Raw genomic sequence first — 26,723 nt, 5'->3', positions numbered from 1 at the left:
AGTGGCGCCTCCTACGCACAGGAACCGTCCCTGGGCCACCGGCCCGGCACGGAGACCACCGTGGACCTCCGGAGGCGGGAGGCCTCTCTGGCCCCAAGCGGAGCCTCTCGATGGTAGACGGGCCCGAGGGAGCCCCTCTGGGCGCGACGCCGCCGAGCGGCTCGATGCTCCAGCCGGAAGTGCTCTTCACCGCCTGCCTCCCACCCGCCTCTTTGGTCCCGGCGGTAAGATGGCGGCTGCCGCGGAGTGCGATGTGGTAATGGCGGCGACCGAGCCAGAGCTGCTCGACGACGAGGAAGCAAAGAGGTAACCGGGTAGCAGGGTAGTGGAAGGGGCGAGCTTCAGCTCCGTGGCCCCGGGAAACCCGTCCCTTCCGTGATGCAGCCCGTGTTGAGGCGACGCCCCGCCCTCCGCGACCCCCCCCCCCCATCTGAGATAAGTCCGGATGGACCCCCTGAAGGGGCGCTCCCGGAGGTCGGCCCTCCCCTCCTGCTTCCGCCTGGCTGGAGAGCTGAGGCACGGCCTGGTTCTCCAAGCAGGGAGCAATGTCGCCCTTAGTGTAGAGGCCGGGTCTCGGAGGGGACCTCAGAGGTCTGTTGTGGGGTGGGGGAGGCTGCGCGGCGACGATGACGACTTCCTTACATCGCCCCCGACCCCCGCCTGCTCTTGTTAACTTCTGTGCATTGTTGTCTATCAGCACTTTGCATCTCCGAAGCCCGTGTTCTCCTCACCCCCTCTCCTCAGTAATGTATCCCAGCGACCACGAGCCTAGGTCCGAGCGTGTCTCCATTATTGACCTGGTGCCCCCTCCCCGTACCCCAGAAATCGGAGATGAGAGAGAAAGAAGGAAGAGTGAGGGGTTTGTCTCATGCTCTACACGTCAAACTCCAGCCCTTCCGTCCTTCCGGAGTAAGATCCTCATTCTTCCCAGGACTGTTCTTTCTTAAGTTAAGCAGCAGAGAGGAAGGCAACTGCTTGGGCGCTGTTGGCACCGCTGGGCCGCCGCAGTGGCTCGAGATTGCCAGTCTGGACTAGCCAAGGGAGCTGCTGAGTGAGTGGTTTTCGAGAACACTCTGGATTCTGGCTACGGCTAAGGCAGGTTATTGGAACACAGTTGTGGGTAGTCATACTTGTCCTAATCCTGAAGGAGAATTAACGAAATGGTTCTGGAAGCGCGGGGCCCTTTCCTTATCAACTGCAGCTTAATTGACTACGGTGCCCTCAGTCTCCTTCCCTTGTCTTTCTTATCTTTGTACCAAACCCTGTCTGTATGGCTTCATTCTGGCTGCCTGAGATCTGAAACCAGGGTTCTGAGGATTTTTTATTATCCAAGTTAAAATACGGGGAGGTACTCAGGGTGGCAGAATGAATAGTTCTCAAGCTTCAGGGTAGTTTACTGCAGCCTGTGTCTCAAGGTCTGTTGAGAACTGAGAGGCTTGACACTGTTGTAGTAAGTCCTTGGGACGATCAGAGAAGGCAGGACACCAGAGTCTAGTCTCTTTCTCTTCTTGGTTTTGAGCTTTCACAGCGTACCTATTTCTCAGGTGTTGAGGATTAGGCATCATTAAGGAACTACACAACGGGAAACAACCGCCCCCTCCCTCTCCCGTACATACCGAGTTTACCTTAATTGCAAGGATTTACTTTACTTGGGATTGTGAAGAATTCACTGGTTTTTTTTTTTTTTTTTTTTTTTTTTTTGGTGCTATAGAGACTTGGGCTATGTGTAGTAATTTGAAAAAAACCTTCTCTTACATAATATAGATCTCTGATGTAGGGACTGTCCCTAATTTGGGTTTTATTTCAAAGCCCTCTATCTGAAGCAGGTCCTTTTCCTTAAAAAACAAAAACAAAGACAAAACAAAAACAACACACAGCCTTAGAGGATATTCTAACATAAAATTATAGTAAATGAACCTGAAGATACATTAAGAAACACAAAATGGGTGATGCTGTAATGTGACCACATCACACAAAAACATGGTATTTGGTAGAAGAGGTGTCAATGTAGGTTAACTCTGCCTTATTACATGGAATTTAAGATGTCATCGATTGTAAAACGCACAGTTGTTTTATCTGCCACTAAGAAAAGATACATCCTTGCTAAATAGACTTCCATGTTACACATATTTATATGCTCTCTTTTAGATACGGCTAAAAATGGATATTTATATCACTTATGTGAGCCAATCAAAAGGAAAGTATAGTGAAATTTAAAAAAAATTACAGTTTGACTTTCTGCCATATAAGGCATCCTTGGAGAGTAAGTAAGCACTGGAATCTAAGGAAAAAACCATGTTATGTATGGTTTTCCAATGCTGAAAATGGAGTGATGATGTAGAAGTTTTGGAGGAAGGTGGTTTTACATTTTTCATGTGTCCTGGAATCCTGTGTACCCATAGCAGAAGGCAGGGATAGTAACATCCCTTACAGATGCCCTTTACTATCTGGCTTGGTTAGTCTTTTGGCCAAGTTTGTGTCTCTTATTACAGTCCTACTACCAGTTCACTTGGGGACACCGGAGTTGATGGGTCTCTTGGGTTGTTTTTGTGAAGTCCAGCAAGGAATCCCTCCTTCTGTGCATCTTGGTTCAAGGGCTTGCTGCTGCTGCTAAATTGTTATGGTCCCACAGCAGCAAAACGAGAGGAGCTTTCAAGACGTGGGGCCTCATGGTTGCAGCATTTTAAAGGGCTACATGTTTTATTTCATTAACTAGTGTCTCTAGAGAGAAAAGAAATGTACTTCAATTTTTTTTTGCTTGTCACTCTGACAGAGTTCTTTTTCCTCCATAGCAGCTGAGAGGCTAAAATAAAAGATGTATTAGTTGGCATCCAAAATAGATCAGGGTTCTGAACATGAAGATTATTTGTTTCTCTTTGCCCACCAAAACAGATAAAGCTACTTGGGGAGCCAGAGAGCTAAATTTCAGAGGTTTTACAATTCAGCTAATTTAATTTAATTTCAAGCCTTACATTTTCCTGGGAAGATGCTGATTGCTTTATGTAATGTATGAATACCGGTATTGAATGAAGGCTGTCTGGTCACATTTCCTGGGCTGGGGAGGTCACCGTAGGTAGTCTTTATTATGGTAATATCGAAGGATTTCAAGTTGTTCCTCCACAGAGGAAACACTTCTGTGTCTCAGCGTATATCAGGCATGACTGGACAGTAGGGTCTAAAAGAAAACAGAAGCCATAGATTTAGAAGACAGAACATCCTTTTCTGATTCTTTGATAATCTTTTCCATATCTGTGTGAATGCACGCAAGAACATTAGGTCCCTTCTTAGTATCCAGGATTGTAAGCTCTGTAGAGTTTGCTTTTTATTTCTCTTCCTATTGCTGCTGGGAAGCACTGAACCCTGAATCCATATCCCAGGGTCTGCAGTAGGTGCTATTTATTTTACTACAGATTCCTGGCACATTTTGGTGTTTGTGGCCATAGCCGAGGAGCTTGTAGCGTTCGTTGTCTTCCCCAGCTCTTCTTCCTCACTTTGTTTTAAATTCTTAGACATTTGTCTCTCTAAACTTTGTCTTCAAGGTCATGAAATGAAGCTAGACATTTCAGTAAGCCTGCAAGCTGAATGGGATATTATCTTTGACCTTAAACCCAAATCAGTGAAAACAGTGTTTGCAGCCTTCATTTTCATTTTGGTATACTCTTAAGTGCAGGGTCAGTGGTGAAGAAATGAGAGGCGGGACAAATAAGTCATGGTTAAGGAACGGATAAACCTAGGAATACAGAATCCCAAACCAGCAAATTGATTGAATCTGATTTTAACAAGTGGCAAAATTGTTAAATCAGGGGCACGTGGCTGGCTCTGTCACTTTTGATCTCAGGGTCGAGTTCAGGCCCTACATTGGGTATGGAGATTACTTAAAAATAAAATCTTTGAAAAAATTGTTAAGTCATAACTAGAGCAAAGGTAGAGCACAGAGGAAGGGTCTCTCTGTCCTTGCTGCTTTAATTCAGGTCCACATACTAACCAGAACCAGATACCAACCAAATTGAGCCAAGTTGAGTGGCAGTTGCTCTAGTGTCTAGTCCGTTCCAACGACCTTAACTCTGATTGGCTTAAAACCCAGGCTTTTTGAACATTCTAGCCAATCAGGGATGAGTGTAGTCATCGAAGCTAGTATTTTAAAAGTTTTTAAAAGCTGAGTACTGGGCACTTGCCTTTGCTTTTTTTCTCTAGGACTTTAGAAGATTGGAGAACAATGGTCAGCGGCTGCCTAGGTGCCTTGTGGTCTGATGCGCAGTCCCTCTGAGAGCCCATTTCTCCCTTACTCCACTAATGTTTGGTCCCTTTTCTTCAGTGCTGAGTGATGTGGAAGTTACTTAGAGGTCGTTCCAGGTATTCTTTTAAACTGTCTGAATTTCAGCAGTAAGACCGGATTCGTCGTGCAAATTATCTCAGTGTTTATTCATTTTATTGGATTGACAATTTGTTTTCTTCCCCATCCAGATCAAAATAACAGTTCCTCTGTTTTATCCCACCATTGGCAGGGGGATGAATGTTTGAGGCTTTTGAGAATGAAAATATGAGGAGGAATATTTGACTTTCAAAGTCTAATTCTGACACCTAATATTCTGGTGTTGTGTGACTTAAAGTTTTTGTGGGGAAGCTAGATTGTCAGATCAACAAAGTGTTAACCATTTCTTCTGGTTCTATTGTTAGCCTTTGGGGGAGGGGTGTATGAGGCAAGCAGCATTTTCTCTTGTTTTTGGTGTGTCCTGAGTTTTTCCTCTGGCATTTGGAGATAGTCAACCTCCTGTTAAAATAAGGAACCAAGAGAACTCTGGAAGCAACATACCAGTTGACAACCTAGACTCCGCACTCTGGTTTTCATCTCTACCCACTCACTCCCTCCCCTCCCCCCAAGAAAAAAACCTCAGCAGCTTTTTTCTTAATTATAGTTCCTAAGTTCTAGATTTTTGTTGTGTACTAATGTCCCCATGAGGGAAGTAGTGGATCTCACAGAATGGGGAACCAAGGGATAGAAAATGGTGGGTTTGGGAGTGTGTTATGAAAACAAGCCTCTGGCTATTGCTGAAAGGCCAATGCCATGTGGACTCAAGAGTGGCTTCTGAGAAGCTTGTTTCCCCAGGTCTCCTCTCCCCCGGAGTAAAGAAGATTAGGTAGATGCCACAGATTGTGATACCTCCCATTTAAGGAACTAGCATAAATGTATTACGGTTGAGTCAGCTATTTCATATGACTATCTTTTCTGCCTGCATTAATGGGATTTCCGTCTGGATGGATCCATTAGTTGGTTGCCTTTCCCCCCCCCACTGAATAAGACATTGCCAACTCCATGGTGTTGCCTGGTGTCCTTCCCTGCTTGAGCAGTAGAGAGTGCTACTGCCTTGTGTAGCCTATATCTGTGACTCCACTTGGTGCCTCTTGGTCCCTTCTGGTTCTGCCCCTGTTGAGGCTTCCCCCTGAATGTCCAGAAAGAGAACACTTTGAACTGGTATGTTGTTAATGAGTTTTCTTCATCTCGATCTCCTCTCTTTTAGGAGAAGGCTGGGTATTGTGCTTTAAAGTGAAAGCAGAAGCTGTTTATTCTAAAGCAAATTGGGTAAAGGATGCTGGGTAGCCCACTTTTACCAACTGATAGCCATTGGACAGCCCACCCTCTGTTTTCGCTGGACCATTATGAAGCCTTTATTCACACTCAGCATATAGCACTTGCATTTAGCAAGCACTGAATCTGTAGAATTGTTCCAAGTCATATGTGGCTTCCACCTATAAAACTTGTCGCTTCATCCCTAGACTAGTTACAAAAGAAAGAACAGTTTACTCATTTGGTGAGATGGAATAAAAGTAAGGCTCCTGGGCTCTTTTTACTTTATTGTCGTGGAGGTCAGAGAGAGTACAGCATGAAACAGGCCCATGACATGTCTTCGGGGACAAGAGGTCTTGGTCTGTGGGAAGGAGGAAGGAATTTCTACTCTGAGACTGGCCAAGATCCCGTAAATTCTAAAGGGTGGAGGACATTTCTAGATCAATGGGCAACTAGTAAACTTGACTGAAAAAAAGAAATGGGTGCAACAATCACAGAGTGAAGGTGATATTTTGGAATTAGTAATTATAATAAGATTGCATAAAGGTTGATTTATGGGCAATATAAAGTATTGTTAGTAGATATCTTTTTTTTACGTTTATTTATTTGAAATAGAGTGCAAGTGGGGGAGTGGCAGAGACTGAGGGAGACAGAGAATCCGAAGCAGGTTCCAGGCTCCAAGCTGTTAACGCAGAGCCTGATACGGGGCTCAAACCCACCAACTGTGAGGTCATGACCTGAGGGCAAGTCAGATGTTTAACCAGACTGAGCCACCCAGGCGCCCCTAGATATCTTTTTTCTAAGATTCTTTCTGCCAATAAAATAGTCTCCAAAATCAAAGGCCCTGAAACACTCCTTTGCTCTAACAAAAGAAATCATCTTGTCCTGAGTTGTAATTTTAGCATTTAGATGTTTCTTCCACATTAAGGGTAGCAGAATACGTCAAGAAAATGCAAAAGAAAGAGGTGCAAAAAAAAAAAAAAAAAAAGATTTAAAGATTTCAAGCTTCTGCATTTCTTTTGATTTAAACTATTATAAATGGTTTTTGGAGAACTGAATGTTATTAAAAGTATATTATTGTAGCCAAATACTTGAAATAGATAAAAGCAGTCTGGTATGTTTTTGTCATACAAAAATCAGATCAGTGTTTCCTAGGTTGCGAATATTGCAGAATAGTGACCTATGTTAGTCTGTATTTTTCATGCACTGAGGTAATTAAATCTTAAAATGATACAGTACAAGTGATGAAGCATCTCATCCCTCTTTTAATAATTCACAAATACTGAAACATGAAACAGTTCCAAAGAGAACCAAGTCATTGAGGATGTTTTAAAAACTGCCACCCAGTGAATCCTGCATTAATGAAAGCGGATGAGTAAAATTCTCTGCATAACTCTTTCATTGCTAAAAGACAGACTAGTTTGCCTAAGGCAAAGATCTTGTTTAAGTGTTCAAGTTGGAATATTTAGAGAGAAAATGAAGATTTTTGTAGAGCATCTAATTGGGGTCATGTTGCAATGTCAGCTGCAGTGTTTTAAGGTATGTTTAATTTAGCTGAGCTGTAAATGTGCAAAGTTGACTGATGATTGTAAGCCCTAGTTGTCTGACTTGATCACATAATGCTGAGCCCTACTAAGACCTGTGTGATACCAAATGATTCCCTTGGCCTTTTGTTGGAGTAATTAGCATCTGTGATGCTAAATTGGGAGAGAGAGTATAACTGCATGATCAGAGGACACACAGATTTTTCACACGTGTGTAGTGTAGAAGAGCAGGTTACGAGGCTGCAGTTTTCTGAAGTTTGATGAAGTTATTTCCAAAAAATAAATACATTTTAAAAAAGCAAAGCAGACTAAGAGCAGAATGTAGTCTGCTTATCTGTATGTTTGAGAGAAGGCCTGCCGGGCCCTCTGGTGCGATCCTGTTGTTTGGGACCCTCCCTATAACCTCCAAAGAGGATAGAGAGTTTTGAAAATCTTTCAGTGGCTCTTTTCACAGGAATTTGTTGCTGGCTGTTAAAGGGAAAGGACTGGTTTGGTGGAGGCTAGAGTCTTTCTTTCCCTGTGTCTCCTGGTGAGTCAGAGTGGCGAAGCTTATTCTGCTTAGAGATTGGGTGGGAAACTAGATAAATTAGTTTTAATCTAAAAACCTTGATGCCAGCTGACAGGATCTAGTGGGCAAGAAACACCAGACTGTTGGAGTTAGGGAACGTGTGCAGCTCCCTTGGATGCCTCTCCGGCTCTTCCTCTGCCGAAGGACATGTGACAGTATCACCATAACCACTTCAGGAGGCCAGGATCTTCATTGGAAATGCTTTGAAAATCTGAAAAAGCACTAGAGATACAGTGTGGCTATTAATAGCTCCATCAGGTCAGTCAGTTAGGGCCAAGTCTATATTTTGATGTGATATTATATTTCAAGGTTTGATCTGAATTTCGTTTTGTGGCCTTAGAAAATAATTGGTAGCTTAATTAGTCCCTTTTGGAATCCTTTCCTCTTTTTGGTTAGTCCAGGTGAGCCTAATTAATCCTAATTCTTCTTTCTCAGTGCCCATGTGTTTTGGTAGGTACGTGTTGTAACCTCACTTTGTTACCCATCGACTCTGGCAGCGAGCGGTGTGACAGATACCAGTGCCAGATTGCCCTCAATTCCGGTGTTAACCAGCTCTTCTCCTTCTTTTCCAGTCCCACGCCTTTGACATCTCATCCTTCAGTCCCTTTGCTGTAAGGGCAACTTGAACAAGCTTCAGCCCTTTCTCAGACTCCCAGGGCAGGACTTGAATGGATTTGACCCTGGAATTGTTCCTGATGCAGCCTTGTTCAGTTCTTGCTGCTGCCATGCTGGATTCCAAAGATCCACTTTTTCCTCGACTGGTCTCACAGGGTCAGGCCCATTGGTTAAAGCTTGTCGCGTACTTGGTGGGGAGGTTCAAAATGGAGGAGGGACTCCACTTTGGGAGTTGGACCTGGAGGCAAAAAATAAGCCTTCAGCCTAAAAGCACTAAGTGCCCATTGTTTAGGCAGCTGTTAATCAACCATGTTTCTATGAAAATAAGTCCTTTTCATGAGGCAATTGTGTGGGAATAGCTAATTCTGGCCTGATGCTGTGCAGTGTGAGGTTAAAAACATGGTAACTTGTCACAACACAATTCTTCTTGTTCTTTCTGCTGTGGGCTGACTCTACATTACTCGCTTTGTTTGCTCTAGAATGGAATCTACTCACCATTTACTAAAATGAAATGCATTTCTTGGGGGAGGCAAAGTCCAGTTCACTAGGTCTTGCATCTTAAAGAGAAAGGAGCCCTGCTCTCTGTGACTAATTGTTAGGAATGTCATTTAGCTTGTTTCGATCCAGATTGTAGTCCTGGAGTTGGATTTTACATGCTGTGGCTGTTTTATGTCTTAGTTTGAAGAAATTCACGCTCGTTGCCCATGTCTTGTTCCTAGCAAGACAGATTAATTTTTAAAGTCTTAGTTAGGCAATAGATAGAGATGAGCATTAGAGAGAAAGCTAAGCGTAGTAGATAGCGCAGCGCACAGGCTTTGAAATCTGACAGGTGTGGCTCCACATCCTGACTTTGGGCCAGTTTTTAACCTCTACCCCTTATTTTACTCCTATGAGAAAGGGGAATAATGTGAAACACCTGATGGGAAGATAACATATGGAAAGTACCAGACTTCAGTAATTAATACTGACTTTCCACAGAAATCATCCTTTGCCTTTTTACTAAAAGCCAGTGCTGAACTTCCTTGTATCCATGGGTGTTAGTGTTTCAGGAAAGAAAGAGCACCTTTCTGTAGCTCTGCAGATTGCTTCACTTTTGACTAACAAGCTTTATACTGCTGATACAGTGTCTGTTCACGTGCCTGGATGCCTTTGGCTTTCCTCTAGGATTTGCGTATTCTTAGCCACTAGCCTAAAAGAGAAGGCTAGATCTTTTCAGGTACATCTTCAGTGTTTCCTTTGAATTTACCACTTCATGTCTTCACAGTGGTTTGACTCAGCTTCTGGCATCCAGGGTTGGGGAAACCATTTCTTCAGATCTCTTGGCATGTCTGCTCTTAAAAGATAGGCTCCTCATAGTTTTTATAGTGCCTTGCTTAATTTATAGAGTTACAGGATGGTGTCTGCCATGTAGAAAGGTTGCAGTTGGTCCTGTAAATCTTGCAGCTGGGGGATCCTTCTTGAGGACTTAATAGCAGATGGCCTATTTACAGCATTGTGACAGTTGGTGTAATAAAATTATTCAAACAGATTCATGTCCATCACAGTTTAAATCTGTCAGCATTTGTAGACCATTCCCATTTTCTTTCTCCTTTCTTCTGGCAGCCTTTTCATGTTAGTAGTGCTTGCGAGAACAGTGATGGAGAAGAATAGAAAGGGAGAGGGCCTCAATTTAAAAGGAGAGCAGCTTTGCTACTTTGTAGTTTAAAATATGTAAATAAAAAAATCACAAATCTTCCCAATGCTGATGTCTGTAGAATCAAGCTGTAAACTCCCATACCATCACCAAAGTTAAGAACTAGGTACTTTTGTCCTTGCTTCCCTTGAACTGGGTTCTCTTGTGTGTGTGTAGAGGACAGAAAAAGAAACAGATTCTTATAGCAAAAATGCTCAGATATTTAGTTATATTGCAGTAATCATTTTGGTAAAGAATTATCTTTGTCACTCAAAGATAATTGAGTCATTAGAATGATTTGGGGTATCTTTGATAGAGGTTAGTAGTTCTTTTGAAACATTGTTGGTCATGTCTTAATTCTAGTTCCTTGGTCTGGAGTATAATTCTCACATAACATTGTTCCTTTTGGAAAGAACAATTTGTCTAATGGTACTGCTTCAAACAATGGATCTTGGAGTAGGGCAAAAATTCTGATACTACCCACTTGGTGGTTATACAAGGTACAGTAGGAACGGTATAGGGGGCAGTAAGAACCCACCCAGATGTGATAGGCAGAGAGAGTGTCAGTAGATGGGTACTTCTCAAAGCATATCCCTGGCAGGCTGTACCTCGTATGTCCCTGTTACCCACGTTCTTGGTCTCTGCTGTCACTCAACTCCGTCCTCCATCTTAAACATCAGTATGCTCTGCTTTTAACTCCTTTGCCACCTGCTTTTGCTCTGCTTGTCCTTTCAGTGACAAATGCATGAGCCAGTTTTCAAGAGAACAGATCATTAGAACTCTAAAGATGTGACCCATTTCACATTAAGAAGTCATTGCCCCAGAATGGAATGATCTGTAACTGATTTTTTATGGTTGCTAAAGAGGCAGAAGTTGTGGCACAGTGGAAAGGAAATAAATAGAAAAATTCTGGGGCTCCTGGCTGGCTCTGTTGGAGGAACATGCAACTCTTGATCTCGGGATCACGAATTCAGGCTCCATGTTGGGTGTAGAGATTACTTAGGTGGGTAGGTAGGTAGGTAGATAGATAAACTTTAAAAAATTTTTTAGTTTCTGTGAGAGGATGTCTAAATTTGCCTGTTGTATGGAGTGTGACTGTAGGCCAGAATAGTGAGGAAAGGCAGGCAACACAAGAGAGGTTTTCTTCATTTAGTTTAAACGTATCTGACCCAAAAAAGCCCCCCAAAAAACAGCATCGAACAAATCTATAAATTCCTTCAAGTATCGCACTAACTTTCAGCTCAATATGCCCAGAGCTGTAGACCAAAGATTGCTCCCATGAGATTACAGAGGTTATTCCCTGTGTAAAATAACGTGCCCTTCTTTCTCTTTCCTTTTCAGGGAAGCAGAGTCTTTCAAGGAACAAGGAAATGCATACTACGCCAAGAAAGATTACAATGAAGCTTATAACTATTATACAAAAGCCATAGGTGAGAAGGACCTACTGCCTATGCTGAAAGATAAATTTGCTGAATACCATTATAAGTAGCCCCTCTCGAAGAAGTAGCTTTTGGCGTAGTGGGTTCATAACTGTTATGAACTCTTTTGGACTTAATGGCATGTGAACTCTTTTGGACTTAATGGCTTCATGAGGGATGACACTTTCTAGCTCAAATGGGTAGTTTAAAGGCAATTCCAGAAATTCTAGATCTAATGGCAAAAAGATAACCGCCTAAATGCATCTCAGCCATTTCCAGCTCATTTAACTATCTTAGAAAATGGCCCTTGTAGATATTATCAAGCCTTAACTACTTCCGTGCTCAATTTGCCAGCATATTTTAATCCCATGTCAGCATGTTTCTCACCTAACTTGCTTACAGGTTCTCTACCCCTAATTCAACAAATGCAAATTCATTTTCATGTCTTATTACATAAAATACAATTCATTAAGAAGATGAATATGCTGACATCTCCCAACTTTATCCTGAAAAGATAATCAGAGCACTTTAAAGCCAAGTGTAAATTATTTTTAAGCAACTTCCTTTTTCATTGGTTGCACCATTGCTGCTGTCCATTTGCACAAGTAGTCAAAAATTTGGCCATGGCCTTTTAAACAGAGTATGTCAGCATTCCTGTTAGAGTTTGATTGCCTTGATACAGTTCTGAGGGAGATGGCCCCGCAGTTTTTGAGGCAGTGACTTGGCTAAGCTGTATTTTACTTTCTTCTGCCCTTCCTGTAGATATGTGTCCTAAAAATGCTAGTTATTATGGGAATCGAGCAGCCACCTTGATGATGCTTGGAAAGTTCCGGGAAGCTCTTGGAGATGCACAGCAGTCCGTGAGGTTGGATGACAGTTTCGTCCGGGTACGTGATGTGACCACTTGGCTGGGGCAGAGGGGCGGCGGGGGGTGGGGGGGGATTGACTGGGGAGAAATGGTTGGGGAAGGATCAGCTGGGGAGGACCGGTTGTTTCAATTAAATTCTCTGTCCCAGAGCTTCTCAGTCTAGACACTGTAGACATTTGGGACCAGATCATTCTTTGTCATGGGGGGCTATCCTGTGCATTGTATGATGTTTAGCAGCATCCCTGGCCCTTAACCACTGGGTATATGTAGCACCCCCCCACCCCCACCCTGGCCCCAGTGGTGACAACCAAAAATGTCTCTAACATTGCTAACCATCTAACCATCCCATGGAGGGCAGAATCTCCCTTGGTAAGAACCGCTGCTCTGGCCATTTTCATCCCATGTCGGTTTTCTGTGGGTCTTTCTTGCTGCTGTTGATTGCTTTTTGCTTGGCCAGTCATGCTCCTTTTCTTCCCTCTTTCTGTTTCTTCTAGGGACATCTACGAGAGGGTAAATGCCACCTATCTCTAGGGAATGCCATGGCGGCATGTCGTAGTTTCCAGAGAGCCCTAGAACTGGATCACAAAAATGCTCAGGCACAACAGGAGGTATGGTTCTGATCTTGTGTGTAGGGAAAAAGACAATGTGGTATAGTGACCTGAAAGTCAGAACTGAGAGCTGGAAAAAAAGAACTGAGCTAGTTTCACTCCTGCCATCGGCCACACCTGGCTAACTGTAGGCAGTCTCATAGTCTGTCTGAGGCTTGATTTTGTGTATGTAGACAGTTTTGAGTATGATTTATAGGTTTAGGAATCTGTGAAAATTGGAGGGTTTCTGAGATTCCTGGGGTGAGCAGATGCTGCAAGGAACTGATTTGAATGAAATTGAAGAATCTGAGTAAATTCAAATCCTGATTAAATTGGTAGCAGCTAAAACATGTTTTAGTTCCGTTTCCATATATACCCTGTTTACCTCTGGTTGCATTTTAGTGAGAATCTGGAAACTTCTGCTCGACCTCTGACAATGCCTTGCCCTTATTTTATATCTTTCAAGGCATGATTCTTGTATTCTTGACTTTAATTTCAAACTGAGGGTGCAGGTTGGGCTTTACCCTTTTAGCTGCATCTTCACCAACTTGATTTGTAAAGTCTGTGGTTCTGATTTTCTTGAACTAATAATTCATCAAAGCCTTAATTTTTGTGTTTGTTGAACCTATAACTTCATTAAAATTTTCCTTATCTGATTTTCTGGTATAGTTCAAGAATGCTAATGCAGTCATAGAATATGAGAAAATAGCAGAAACGGATTTTGAGAAGCGGGATTTTCGGAAGGTAAAGTATAACTATGGGGAGATCTCACCTACCCTTTGTCACAAGGTTTCGTGTGTGTGCGCGCGTGTGTGTGTGCGTGTGTGCGCACGCGTGTGTGGTATAGTACACAAGATCCAGAATAATCAGTTACCACTTTATTTTGACTTTTTTTTTCTTTTTTTTTTTCTCTCTCTTTTAAAGACTTTTTTTAAGAGCAGTTTTAGGTTCACGGCAAAATTGAGAGGAAGGTAAAAAGAGTTCTCCTATGCCCTCTACCCCCCCTCCCCACATACATAGCCTTCCCCCATTATCAACATTCCCCCACCAGAGGTACGTTTGTTACAGTCACATTTTTGACAGTTGTGAATAGAGCTGCTCTAAACATCTGTGTGCAGGTTTTTGTGTGGGCATAAGTTTTCACCCCTTTTGGGTAAATACTAAGAAGTGCAGTTGCTGGATCGTATGGTGGAAGTATGTTAAGTTTGCAAGAAACCACCCAAATGGCTGTACCATTTTGTATTCCCGCCAGCAATGAGTGAGAGTTCCTGTTGCTCCACATCATCACCAGCATCTAAAAATTTTTTGGGCCAAGGTACTTATTTTCTTAATAATATTTGGCTTTATGATGAAAAGCAATAATAGTTTACTTGAGTTTGTTCCTGGTTTTGATATAAGATGGTAGCCTAAAAGTGTGCTGCTAATAGAGGAAACACTGGTTGGAATTAAATATTATGTTTGGATAATCCATTTTTATTTAAATAATGGGAGCTAGCTCTAACTCTTGCTTTATGTGAACTGGATGCAGCTGTAACTAAAAAGTAGAGGCTCCTTTTAGATTCTTGAACAGTGTATGTAACCTGTCATCAGTACCATTTTGATATTAGGCTTTTTTGCTTTTTAAGTTTTTATTTAGAGAGAAAGCATGAGTGGGGGAGAGGCAGAGAGAGAGACTCCCTAGCAGGCTCCGCACTGTCAGTGCAGAGCGCAGTGTGGGGTTCAAACCCACGAATTGTGAGACCATGACCTGAGCCAAAGCTGGAAGGTTCACCGACTGAGCCACCCAGGGGCCCCATTGATGTTAGGCCTTTCTATGAAAACCCACTAGTCTCCTTTATGGCGCCGTGTGACAGTCCCATGAAAATTAACGTGCCAAAAAGATTGCCCTGTCTGAAAACATGCAAAGGATATAAAAGTTTGAGATATCTTTCTAGATCTTGTTTATAGTGGTTATGCCTCATCTGTATAGTTCTGAATTCCCTTCTTTAGATGATATTTTGACGTAGCTTTCATTAGTTTCAAAAGGGACGGTGAATGGCTCCCAAAAAAGTTAAAAACCACTGATCAGGATCAGTTTTCAGGATCATTTAAAAGAGGTTTGTATTGGATCGGTTGAGTGGTCAACCCTTGATTTTGGCTCAGGTCATAACCTCATGGTTGGTTTGAGCCCTGAGTCAGACTCTGTGCTGACATTGTAGAGCTTGCTTTGGATTCTCTCTCTCCCTCTCTCTCCTTCCCCTGCTTGTGCTCATGCTCTTTCTCAAAAATATAAAATAAACTTTAAAAATTAAAAAAAAAAAAAAAAGTTTGTATCATCCAGGGAACATGTGAGAATTTGCTCAGTGCTTTCTGTAAAAGGGACTCAATAAATGTTTGATAAAAGGATACAGTTAAGAATTATTCATAAGTCAAAAACTGTGCAGGTCTTTTATTTGGTAATAAATATTTCTGATTAGCTTATGCAGAGTCCCAGCATTAACTTATCAGCATCCCTCTTCTGTCCATTGGTTTTAATAACCACAGTGTCTTTGTAATAACCACGGTGATTCATAAGTTTTTTTGTTGTGTGTGTGTGTGTATTTGGAAAGCGATTCTGCCTTCTGTCATGTTTTCTGAGGTTTACATAGGCAAAAGCTTTGTCTCAAAAGGCAATCTTTTGAGTTTCTTTTCTCTCTTGCCCACTCTGGAGCCAGAATCCCCAGTTTGTGACAGAATCCTCTGTTTGTGACATCCCAGCCCCCCCACTGTAGCTCATGGTGATGTCACAAATGAAGAATTATGATCCTGGCAGGGGAAGCAGATGAACTTGGAAGAAACAAAGATCTTCTTTGCCTGCAGCTGTCCCTGGTCGTGGGGAGATGGGGGTGGGAAGTGAGGCACTGAGCTTCGGCTCACACTCCACTGACCCGATGGGCAGAACCATCTCCGCACAGAGCGTTGCGAAGGCAGCAGGGTGTGGCTGCTTGCATTTGACTGCTTCACCTCCCCCCCAATTATTTTTCTGTCGAAGGGAGAAAAAGTCAGCACCATGACTCTACTCTACATCATACCTAAAACTTCAGACAGTCCTGGGACTTCCAGGATAGTAACCCGTGCCCTGAAAGAGAGGTGCCCCACCACTGCTCTGAACCCTGCAAGGAGTCTTCCCAGTGGAGCAGAGCAGCTCGTGGGGTTTCCCTATTTCCACATATTTTCAAATTAAAATTTTTGAATAGGTGCCATTCATTGTTAAAAGAAGTGGAAACAGATACTCAGTGATAGGTATTCCCCCCGAACTTGATTTCCATCTGCCTAGTTCTCACCCACTAAAGTAACCACTGTTCTTGTTTCTTCTGTTCCCTTCCAGTTTAGTTGTACACATATAAGCAAAGAGAAGCATAGATTTCTAATTTTTTTTTTTTTGCATGAGAGGAAGGAAATAATGCTGTATACTGTTCTATACCTTTTGTTTTCCCCCCTCCCCCACTTAGACCTTGAAATCTTTATTAATATATGGAGAACGTCTTTATTGTATTTTAGAGGCATGTAGTATCCCATTATATGAATGTCTAACCAGTTGCCTGTTTGCTGGAATTAGTCCTATTTCTGCTTCTGAGTTTTCAGACTTCATCTCTTCCTGATCCCCAGGGCCAGATTCTGAGAGGAAATGGGTGTCCCTTAATTCCACATTTCTCCTTTGGGTCATTTATTACTGGACAAGAAGGTGATTCAGCAAGGATCTCCCAGGAATAGCAGCTAACCCAAAACTGAAAGCTCAGAGAACAAACTTCTGAAAAGAGAAAAAGGGTGAGGGCGGGGGGCACCAATTTCTGCTCAGGTCATGATCTCACAGTCCGTGAGTTCGAGCCTCGCTTCGGATTCTGTGCTGACAGCTCAAAACCTGGAGCCTGCTTCGGATTCTGTGTCTCCCTCTCTGCCCCTCCCCTGCTTGCGCTCTCTCTCTGTCTCAGAAATAAACAAACATTAAAAAGAAAACGGGGAGGCACCTGGGTGGCTCAGTTGGCTGAGCGTCCAGCTTTGGCTCAGGTCCTGATTTCTTGGTTTGTGACTTCGAGCCCCACGTTGGGCTCTGTGCTGACAGCTCAGAGCCTGGAGCCTGCTTCAGATTCTGTGTCTCCCTCTTTATTTGTTCCTCCCCTGCTCATGCTCTGTCTCTCTCAAAAATAAAGTTTAAAAAAAATTTTTTTTAAAGAGAAAATGGGAATACATGGAGAGTCTTTATCAAGCTGAAAGATTGAAGTAATCCCAGCCATGTGCGTGTGTGAGAGAGAAAGAAACTTGCCTTTTAGTTTGTGTAGCAACATGTTGGATGCAGTACTCTGATTAAGTCTATTAGGACCATTTAAAATGCGCCATTTTATTGGTATATTTCTGTACTAAGATAGAAGTGGAAGGGTGGCCACCAGGGTACTTAGTGAGACATGAGGCTCATGGCACAGGGAGGAAGGAACTGTGAGCCATTCTGATCATACAAGGAGTAATGAGTCTACATCAGGTTATTTGGGGTATCCTTGTCTTACATAATAGGCTAAACATGGTGAGTTAGGCAGAGTAGCAAATGAGTCTACATTAGCAGAATGTGATTCTGACCACAGTCACTGGATATGATTCAGTGTGGAGGCAGCTTAGCATGGTGATTACAGTTACAGGCTCTGGAGTCTCAGTGTGAGACCCAATCCTGTTTCTATCACTTACTAGCTTTGTTGACCTTGAACACATTACTTTATTTCTGCGTTTTCATTTAGTTTCTCGTTAACAAAGTAAGGAACTTCATGAAATTACCACTGTATAAAATTGTTGTGAGCATTAAGTGGGTCAGTATATAAAGTACTTCATGTTTGCTGTCATCATTATCGTTTGGATCACCTGCTCTCCTTGTTTCAGTGGTTTAATCAAATGACTTAGATATGTTCCTAAACTCTGATATCACTTTCCTTTGAATCTGTTTGTTGCCTGTGGCGAAACTAAAATGAAGATGTTTCTGTACAGTCCAGAATGAAGAGAGTTATTTGCTTTCCTTCTCCCCATAGGTTGTTTTCTGCATGGACCGTGCCCTAGAATTTGCCCCTGCCTGCCATCGCTTCAAAATCCTCAAAGCAGAATGTTTAGCAATGCTAGGTCGTTATCCGGAAGCACAGTCTGTGGCCAGGTATGAAGTCGGGCCAGTTCGGCCTTGACACACCAGATACCACTGGACAGGTGCCGTCTGGCAGCTCTCTACAGCAGGAGCTACCATATGTCCTGTAGGTAGGCCAGCTTGGGCTGATCAGTCCTTTGCAGGTCATATGGTCTCTGTTGCAACTGTTCACCTCTGCCACTATAGTGCAGATGTGGCCATCGATGATAGATAAGTGGATGATGTGGGTAGGTTTCAATACAATTTTATTACATAAACAGTAGCAGGGAGGATTTGGTCCTGTGGGCTGTAATTTACCAACCACTGTTCTAATAAAGACTGAGACGCGTGAAGTGTATTAGAGATAAATATAGATGGTTTATTTGGGGAAGGTATTGGGATCTGTCTACCTTTGGATACTTCCATACTAGACACACGGTCAAGAGAAAAACTGGCTATAGTAATCACAAATGTTAGCGTTGGTGGAGAGATCCAAACCACAGCTGAGCATGTCCCTTTACGGCTATTGCAGTGACATTCTACGAATGGATTCTACCAACGCAGATGCTCTGTACGTACGAGGTCTTTGCCTTTATTATGAAGATTGTATTGAGAAGGCGGTTCAGTTTTTTGTACAGGCTCTCAGGATGGCTCCTGACCATGAGAAGGCCTGCGTGGCTTGCAGAGTAAGTTCTAGGCCCCACATCTGAGTAGGAAAGAAAGCTTCCTTTTTGAGCCTTTAAGAAAGTCACAAATAGAAGATTCTAGGACCACATGAAATGTGAGCATGCTGGACATGCTTTTTCCACCTTGCCAGGATGCTTGGTCCTTTCCTTAGAAATTATTTCAGAACTACTTTTATTTGCCTAAAGGCAGATGTGATCATATATGATCCTCCTAATACTAGGTGTGTTTTTTTTTTTCTTCCCTCGGTAAAGAAAAAATAGTAATGCTTATTCTGGGAAGTGGAGGTAAACCCTGGGTGACACAGGTCTCATTGGTATTCTCTTGTAAATCTTGGTTTCCCCTGTCCACTCCGTAGGAAGCACCAGTGAACAGCAAATAGCCTAGGTGGTGGGGTTGGAGGGGAGGGGGATAAGGATCTGTAAGATGCTAAACAACAGGGATCTGAGAAATTGAAAATAGACTCGGGCCTCTCTGTACGGTGGTCTGAGATTTCCTGGATGTGAACTAACCTCCCTTTGCTTTTCCCTGTAGAATGCCAAAGCACTTAAAGCAAAGAAAGAAGATGGGAATAAAGCATTTAAAGAAGGAAATTACAAGCTAGCCTATGAACTGTACACAGAAGCCCTGGGGATAGACCCTAACAATATAAAAACAAATGCTAAACTCTACTGTAATCGGGGTACGGTTAATTCCAAGGTAAGCACTTGGTCTGGGTCTTGGGGCCTATGGAGATATGTTTAAGGGGCATCTTGGGGAGTCTGCTTAATAAGGACAAGCCACACGAAAGGAGAATAGTGGTTTTGGTTGAGATCTCAGCTTGTTAGGAACTTCCTTTTGAGAAGCAAGCTTTTACCTTTTTCCTAGAATTTCAGGGCACTTGAGGGACAGCTGGGAAGGATATTCCTATCTGGTCTTCCTCAAGATCCCTTCCTTCCACTAAGGGAATGGCTAGAGGCTTTGGGATAATTTTTTAAGCAAATATTGTTGCTGCTTTTTGCTAAAGCAAGTGATTGTGGCTTTCTCGGGAGTGATTTGGAGGAAATTAGAGTATGAAGCAGGCTTAGTTTTTTTTGTCCAGCATGCTCAGCTGAAAATGGTCTGAGCGCCTGCTGCAGTGCTGCATACCATGAGAAACCAGAGCAAGTTCTTGCTCTTGTAGTGTTCCAGTGGTCAGAAATCAGTGATTCTTACTCCTGTAGTTAGCCTTTTGGAGAGTGGAGGGCAGGAACCACCCTTACTATTTCCATGTCGTGTTTGGGCACCACCCTGGAATGGCAGAGGTGGCTTATCCTTGCCCATAAGTGTGCCTGGCTTCCATCCCTTAGAAGAGAAACCAGTTTTGAACCCGGTGTCCGTAGCCCTCCGAGATACTGGAGGGCTTTCTCAGTGACCAGAAATGAGTGTGACAGGGGCCTGGTATGACTGATCCTCTTAGAATTGTGAAGCCGTGCTCACAGCTTCTGGGCTCCCTCAGTCACCGAAGGTGTGAAGTATGACTGCTCTCTCTCTCCTGAAGCTTAGGAAACTAGATGGTGCAATAGAAGACTGCACAAATGCAGTGAAGCTCGATGACACTTATATAAAAGCCTACTTGAGAAGAGCTCAGTGGTAAGTGGTGCTGGAGGGTGAGGGGAAGAGGGAGTTGCTGCCGGCCTGCCAGGGGGATTGCGTTATGGATGCTGAAGCAGCCCCAGGGATGTTGTGAGGTCATTTGGTCCTTCCCCCTGCCTCTAGGTGGGATTGTTCCAGCCCTAGACTCTCTTTATAGACCTCCAGCCGAGGAGATTGCACAGCTCCCTCAGTCTCCCATGCCTGTGTCTTACGCCCCTCACGGTCAGTAAGTTTCCTCTGATGCCTGACCCAAATTCCTTTTGTTAAAGTTTAAATCCATTTCCTTTGGAGATTGTATTTTGTATTGTACACTTTTGCTCTAACTTGGCACAGTGCTTGGCACACAGTAGGTGCTCACTCAATAAATGTTTTGTTGAATGAATGTATGTTGCTTGAAAGAGGAAGACAGAGACAGTTGAGAGTTCTGCTTCTCCTGTTTGTTCCGGGTTACAGAAGACAGAAAAGAGTTTAAGCTGGCTCAGCCTCCCAGCAGTATAAGGAAACCCTTTTTGAAATACCTCTGTGACTTGGGAGACTTACGAGCCAGGATGTGCCTGCCTAGATCTAGTGCCCGGATTCGCCTTCAGAATCGGGGTGCTCCCCAGCTTACATGTCCTTCTTACTCTTGGACCCACCAGACTCTTTTCTGCAGACAGGAACCTTAGCAAGGGCTAGGAGAGACCTCCCCCAAATCCATTTCTTCTTATTTCAGATTATTTCCCAGAGAAGAACAATTCTATCTTAAAATTCCAGAAGGAAGACCTATTTGTTGTATACTAATTCTCCAGCATTCGTTCATTCCGTTCCTTGTCCTGAAATGTCACATCCAAAGAGGTGCTCCTACTGATGCCTGATGAGCCCTTCATTCTTCAAGCTCCTCAGTCTCATTGGTGCAGGGTGTGGCCTGCCTCCCTTTTAGTTTTCCCAAAATGATCCACTTTTTTTGAAAACAGGAAAAGTGCTTCTGTATGTGGTGCTTTTTTTTTTTTCCAAGTGGATTTCTAAGTAGATGAGTAAGTCTATCAAACAGAAACACACAGAATTGTATCATAGATCCTGAAACTAGCTGTCTATCATCTCATGTTTGCAAACTGCTGGCAGGCAAACATGGAAGCTGTGGAAGACAGCAAGTACCCTATGATCCAGCTAAAGACTAGTGTTAACAGATCCAGAATGCTATGTGCACGTTTACTGTGATGTTATCTGAAAGAGCAAACAAGGAGAATCCCCTAAGCGTCTAGTGGGGCGGGGGTGGCTATATATATGACACTGTGTCAACTCAGTGGATACTCTGCTGTGTTTGAACAGAGAAAGGGGAGAGAATATTCTTGGTTTGTTAGCAAGATAAAGGGGTGGACAATTCTATCTTGATATGTGTTCAATAAAGAAAAATCAAATGGCTTTAATCAGACAACTGACAGCTTATCTTTGTGGTAGAAACAGAACTGTCCTCTGAGTGGCTCTGCCTTTGAGATCCCACCACGGGCCACAGCGTGCACTTTGGGGCACAGTTGGCCAAGAACTTGGCAAACAGTCCCCTCAAGCAGCTGGGACTGACATGAAGTAGTGGAGATTAGTTCAGGCCAAACCCTTACCAGAGTCCTGACTGCTACCTCAACTTATCCCTAAAGACGGGGAGATGCCAGATTTCTGCTACATCTCCCATCATGCATTGCAGTTTCCCATTTTCCCTAAAGCTCTACTTCTCTGCATTTTCTTCAACTTAAAAAAAAATACTTTTTAAAAAATAGATGTATAGTTTTCATACAGTGTTGTAATGTTTCAGGTGTATGACAATAGAAAAAAAATTTAAATGGAAAGATGTCCTTGAATTTAAAAAACACGTTAAGTAAAAATGTAAATCATTGTAATAACAAGTTTGTTTAATACATTCCAAAAGGGCATTGAAAGTTCATTAAGGTTACTTATTTGACAGATCATTCTACACCTGGGACCATCAGCTTATATTACTCTTCATGCTGTAAATGGGTTCTCTGAGCTCCTGGTAACATTTGTGCCCAGTGTCCACAGGGCACTGGTTTTTGTCACCATTGTTTAATTAAAATTGTAAATCAAGATGTTGCCAGAAAATCAGAGATGCCTAAGAAGTTGGGCTCTGTCTTGCCAGCCACATCAGCAGCACCCCTCTGCTCTGGCCTCTAAGCCCCCCGGGGCTCTGATGTTTGCACAGATGGGATGTGTGGTGGCAGTGTAGCAAACTTGGTCTTCATTGGGCAGCAGCTAGCTGTGCCGCACAGTCACTCCTGCTCCCCAGCCGATGGGGTCTGTCTCTGGAACTCCTACACAGTCTGTTTAATCGGTAGGCCAGTCTTGGCACCAGTGATCTCTTCGGGACATGGAAAATGCCACTTTGCTTCTGTGGAAAAGAAGGTCTTAACAGGTCTGGCAATCAGCCTTTCAAGCTAGATTCCGCCCATCTTGGGGCAGCCCCCCCCCTTTCTTCTACACTCCTGAAATAAAAGCAAGCCTGCGTTTAGAGTCTCCTTTTTCTCTCACTTACCTCCATCTCAGATTGATTAGTCTTAGTGGAGGCATTTGCCAGCAGCCACCATCTTGAACTTGATCCTTCTAGTGGCTCACTAATCCCACTTGTACTCTGGATTGGAGCTGGCCCTGCATGTTTATGGCACTGCAGGTTTCAAAGCTTTTCCATATTCACCGCTCTCACTTCATGATCTTTTTCTCTTGCATTTTAATCCCAAGTAATCAGTCAAGTAGGAGCCTTCACATTGCCTTGTCCTGTGGCAATCCAGATGCCTTTTGGTGGCTCTGAAATCAGAAGGAACTTTCTCCCCTTAGTTGCTTTCTGCTCAAAGCAGAGTATCACTTCGCTGGTTGGGTGCAAGTGGCATGAGACCTGTCTCTTTTTACTTGAGGAACTGGTAGTTAATTTTTTCTCACAGCTAGCTTAAGGATTCCTATTTCATGAAGCATCTCAACCGAAAGTGTGTGTCTCTTGCTTGAGCCGTGCCTCTTCTCCCAGAGTGATACTGAAGGTGATTGCTATTTATGTTGATGGACCGCCCTGTATTTCCTTTTCAGTTACATGGACACAGAACAGTATGAGGAAGCAGTGCGGGACTATGAAAAAGTGTATCAGACGGAGAAAACAAAAGGTAAAGGTGTTTGAGAGCCTGTTTCTCAGGGAAATGTGAGGTCTTACTCATAGGCCCTAAAACTGGACATAGGAGTAGTTTGATTCACAGATCAGGGACATACCTGGGGCTTATTTGATCACCAGCCAGGAAGAAATTAACAGAGACCCCAAGTGCAGGACAAGCCACTTATTTTCTGGCCCTATATCCTATCGCTTTTACTTCCTTTTATGTGTAATGAGGCTGATGTGCAGAACTGAAGTATGAGTAGATTTGTTTTTTAATATTCAGAAAGAAAACACCATAAAAGCACCTGGTATGTATGGTTAACAAGGCTTCTGACTGCAAGGCATCTGGGTTAGTAAGGGAAACCAGAGTCAGATTTGTCCATTGACTCTAGATGTCTCCTTCTAGAACACAAACAGCTCCTAAAAAATGCACAGCTGGAACTGAAGAAGAGTAAGAGGAAAGATTACTACAAAATTCTGGGCGTGGACAAGAATGCCTCTGAGGATGAGATCAAAAAAGCTTACCGGAAACGGGCCTTGATGCACCATCCAGGTAGAGTGGGTGTGAGGAGGGGACTTGGTGGGAAGAACGAACCAGGAGGGCCCTGCTGCACTCGGTCCAGAAAGTTCCCAGCTCTTGGGGCGCCTGGGTGGCTTAGTTGATGGGGCATCTGACTCTTGATTTCGGCTTAGGTCGTGATCTTGCGGTTCATGGAATTGAGCCCCGCCTCAAGCTCCAGTCTGACAGCACGGAGCCTGCTTAGGATTCTCTCTCTCCCCCCTCTGCCTCTACCCTGTGCTCACCTGCTCTCTCTTTCCCCCTCTCCCTCCCTCTTTCTCTGAAAATAAATAAACTTTTGAAAGGAAGAAAGTTTCTGGCCCTTCAGCTGATAGGTAATAAGGTGTTGCTAAGTTCCATACCCTCCAAATTTTGGAAGTACCAAATTCTAAAATTGGACATAAAGTGGTCTTTCTCTTCAACTTTTATTTTCTTGTGACCCTGAGTTCTTCCTATACTCCTCCCTTTAGATCGGCACAGTGGAGCCAGTGCCGAAGTTCAGAAGGAGGAGGAGAAAAAGTTCAAGGAAGTTGGAGAAGCTTTTACCATCCTCTCTGATCCCAAAAAAAAGACTCGCTATGACAGTGGACAGGACCTGGATGAGGAGGGCATGAATATGGGTGGTGAGTTGGTTGGGGCAGCCTGGGACGAACCTGACCAGTGTGGATCTTTAGAATTTTTCTTAAGACACTCCAACGGGGAGTCTATATAGTAGCTAGTGATGCGTAGTGATTTGTAAGGCACACCCTAGATAAATACCTGTAACGTGTGAGGCACTGTGATGGGTGCTGGAAATAATAAAGGTGAATCAAACAGGTTCCCTGTGCTCTGAGAACCCAGTCTAGGGCTTTGCAAACTGGCCCACAAGCCACTTCTGACCTCTGACCCCTGGATGTGAAATCCCAACAAGTACAGTCAAATGTAGTGGGTGCCCAGGGTGCAGAGGACATAAGCACTAGCAAGGGAAGGCTTGGAAGTGCAGAAATAATACGCTGGGGAGCTGTAAGGGGCTGAATGTAGAAGAATAGAGGGTGTTTGAGGCAGGGGGTGCTAAGGCATGAAGCCCCAGAGTAGCTGGATCCCCCTGCAGGGGCTAGAGTAGGCAATATGGGTTTTTTTCCTGTTGGTTAGAAGTTTCCCCCACTGTTGAAGGATCCTAAGTAGGGGAACTATGAACCAGAGTTAGGTGGCAGAATATTTGTGGTGTCGGTGAGGAGAGGCGCTTTGGTGCGGTGAAGGGGGAGAGAATCGGAGGGCACAGTGGGAGGGCAGGGCTTGATTCCTGTCTGTGTTGGAAGAGGGGAAGGATGAACTTGAGTGGCTTTGGACGGCTGACTGGATGGAGCCATTACCTGAGCTAGGGGGCTCAAGATGAGCAGATACAGAGAGGCAAGGAAGAATTTGCATCTGGATACAATGTGCCTGCTGGATCAACTGATGGAGATGCGTCCTCTGTGGGCTTTAGCAACGGAGGCGCGGGTAGGGGCAGCAGACCTGCTGTGGCCTGGTGATGATGGCACAGTACTGGAGTCAGGCAGGGGTTGGAATGTTCAGTTCTGTTGCCTTCACTGGCCACGTGATCTTGAGCAAGTTACTTGAGCTCCTACCTGGTTTTGTTGAGTATAAACTGGGGATGATGTAAGGCATGCAGAGTACCGAGCACCACGACTGGCACCTAGTAGGTGCTTCATAAGCCATGGCGCTTTTTTTCTGGCATTTAGTCTAGACAGCATGGAATCAAATGAATACAATAAATCTTAGAACTTACTCTTACATTTAGTGTTGGTAGCACTGAAGTGATAGATTTTAGCCTTTTCAGTAGCAGCCCAGCATTATAGAGAGACAGTGTGAGGAAAGTCTTATGTAAGTGCAAATGGCATCCTACTTGTTGTGAAGAAGGTCCAGCAAAGTAGGTGGAGGTGAAGAAAGCTTTCCTTCAGGTTTGCGCTGGGAAGGAGTAGGGAACATGTCCCAGGAGTGGGATTAGGCATGGGGGGTGGGGATACGTGTGCCCACCCCCATCAATGACTTTAGGGAAAGGAGGTGAGGGGTGTGTCTGGGAAAGCTTGGGGGCCCATTTGCCATGTCATCCTAAGTTCCTTTTCAGACAGGTCTAACTTGTTCACCTTTTGCCCTTCCCTGTTTCTCACTTTGCTGCACAGATTTTGACGCAAACAATATCTTCAAGGCATTCTTTGGCGGTCCTGGGGGCTTCAGCTTTGAAGGTGGGTATGCCCGCTGCTCTTGGGAGCTTCCAGATCACAGGCCCATAATGCAGCTCCCCGCTATGGGAGAGTCAGGGGGGCCCTTAAGTAGAGGTGACAGAACCCCTATCCAGCAGGGTACCGATCCACACAGGTGCTGCTGAGGATGGCGGTAGGGAGGTTCCTGGGTGCACCATGCCTCGGGACCATTGGTGCCACACCTCTGCAGGGCCAGGGAGGCGTTCACGCAGTCTAGTACCAGGGCCTCTCCAAGAGTGAAGGTTAGAAGCTGCACAGACAGCTGCTCACCTGCTCCCCTTATACCCCCAGGCCCAGGCTGTTGATTGACTTGGCAGCTTTTCTGTTTGAACTTGAAGCAGCCCTTGAAGACTTTCCCATAATTAGAGCAAAGTGATCTTCCCACACAGATTCAACTAACAAGCCCTTCTTTTCCCTTACAGCATCTGGTCCAGGGAATTTCTTTTTTCAATTCGGCTAAGGAGAGGAAAGCATCCAGAACCCAGAAAGTGGAGACTTGCTCAATGTAACCTTGAACGTGGGCACAGTTCACCTCCTCCCTTCAT

At 44.0% G+C, this 26,723-nt stretch overlaps 1 protein-coding gene and 1 long non-coding RNA gene across 4 annotated transcripts; one reads left to right on the top strand and one right to left on the bottom strand.

Annotated features, from left to right (window-relative positions):
* On the top strand, positions 1-26,723 carry DNAJC7 (DnaJ heat shock protein family (Hsp40) member C7). Of its 3 annotated transcripts, XM_053212776.1 has the most exons (15): positions 2-306; positions 4,195-4,353; positions 11,307-11,395; positions 12,146-12,270; positions 12,746-12,859; positions 13,508-13,582; positions 17,869-17,987; positions 18,487-18,640; positions 19,173-19,337; positions 20,158-20,249; positions 23,316-23,389; positions 23,783-23,929; positions 24,406-24,558; positions 26,098-26,160; positions 26,601-26,723. In XM_053212776.1, exons 2-15 carry the CDS (start codon positions 4,325-4,327, stop codon positions 26,636-26,638), a joined length of 1,437 nt encoding a protein of 478 aa, XP_053068751.1. In that variant the 5' UTR covers positions 2-306; positions 4,195-4,324; the 3' UTR covers positions 26,639-26,723. The 3 variants fall into 3 exon arrangements, with proteins under 3 accessions (XP_026904787.1, XP_053068751.1, XP_014925085.1); XM_027048986.2 differs by lacking the exon at positions 4,195-4,353 and having other exon boundaries at positions 1-306; XM_015069599.3 differs by lacking the exons at positions 2-306; positions 4,195-4,353 and adding an exon at positions 8,320-8,449.
* LOC113596303 (uncharacterized) lies at positions 1,335-4,047 on the bottom strand. Its single transcript, XR_008294427.1, has 3 exons — positions 3,986-4,047; positions 2,973-3,175; positions 1,335-2,803 (listed from the first exon to the last, which is right to left on the bottom strand). It is a non-coding gene; the product is annotated as an uncharacterized LOC113596303 (long non-coding RNA).

Source organism: Acinonyx jubatus, chromosome E1, assembly GCF_027475565.1.
Source record: "Acinonyx jubatus isolate Ajub_Pintada_27869175 chromosome E1, VMU_Ajub_asm_v1.0, whole genome shotgun sequence".
In the NCBI taxonomy this organism is placed as follows: domain Eukaryota; kingdom Metazoa; phylum Chordata; class Mammalia; order Carnivora; family Felidae; genus Acinonyx; species Acinonyx jubatus.
Note: the sequence above shows the minus strand (reverse complement) of the source record. Positions and strands in the feature narration are given on the sequence as shown.

Bases quoted from the DNA above. Each gene is read 5' to 3' on its own strand.
- DNAJC7 (XM_027048986.2), top strand. From the start codon at position 230: ATGGCGGCTGCCGCGGAGTGCGATGTGGTAATGGCGGCGACCGAGCCA. The intron at 12,860-13,507 runs GTATGGTTCTGA...TTTCTGGTATAG, and splicing joins ATGCTCAGGCACAACAGGAG to TTCAAGAATGCTAATGCAGT. The intron at 17,988-18,486 runs GTATGAAGTCGG...CGGCTATTGCAG, and splicing joins GAAGCACAGTCTGTGGCCAG to TGACATTCTACGAATGGATT.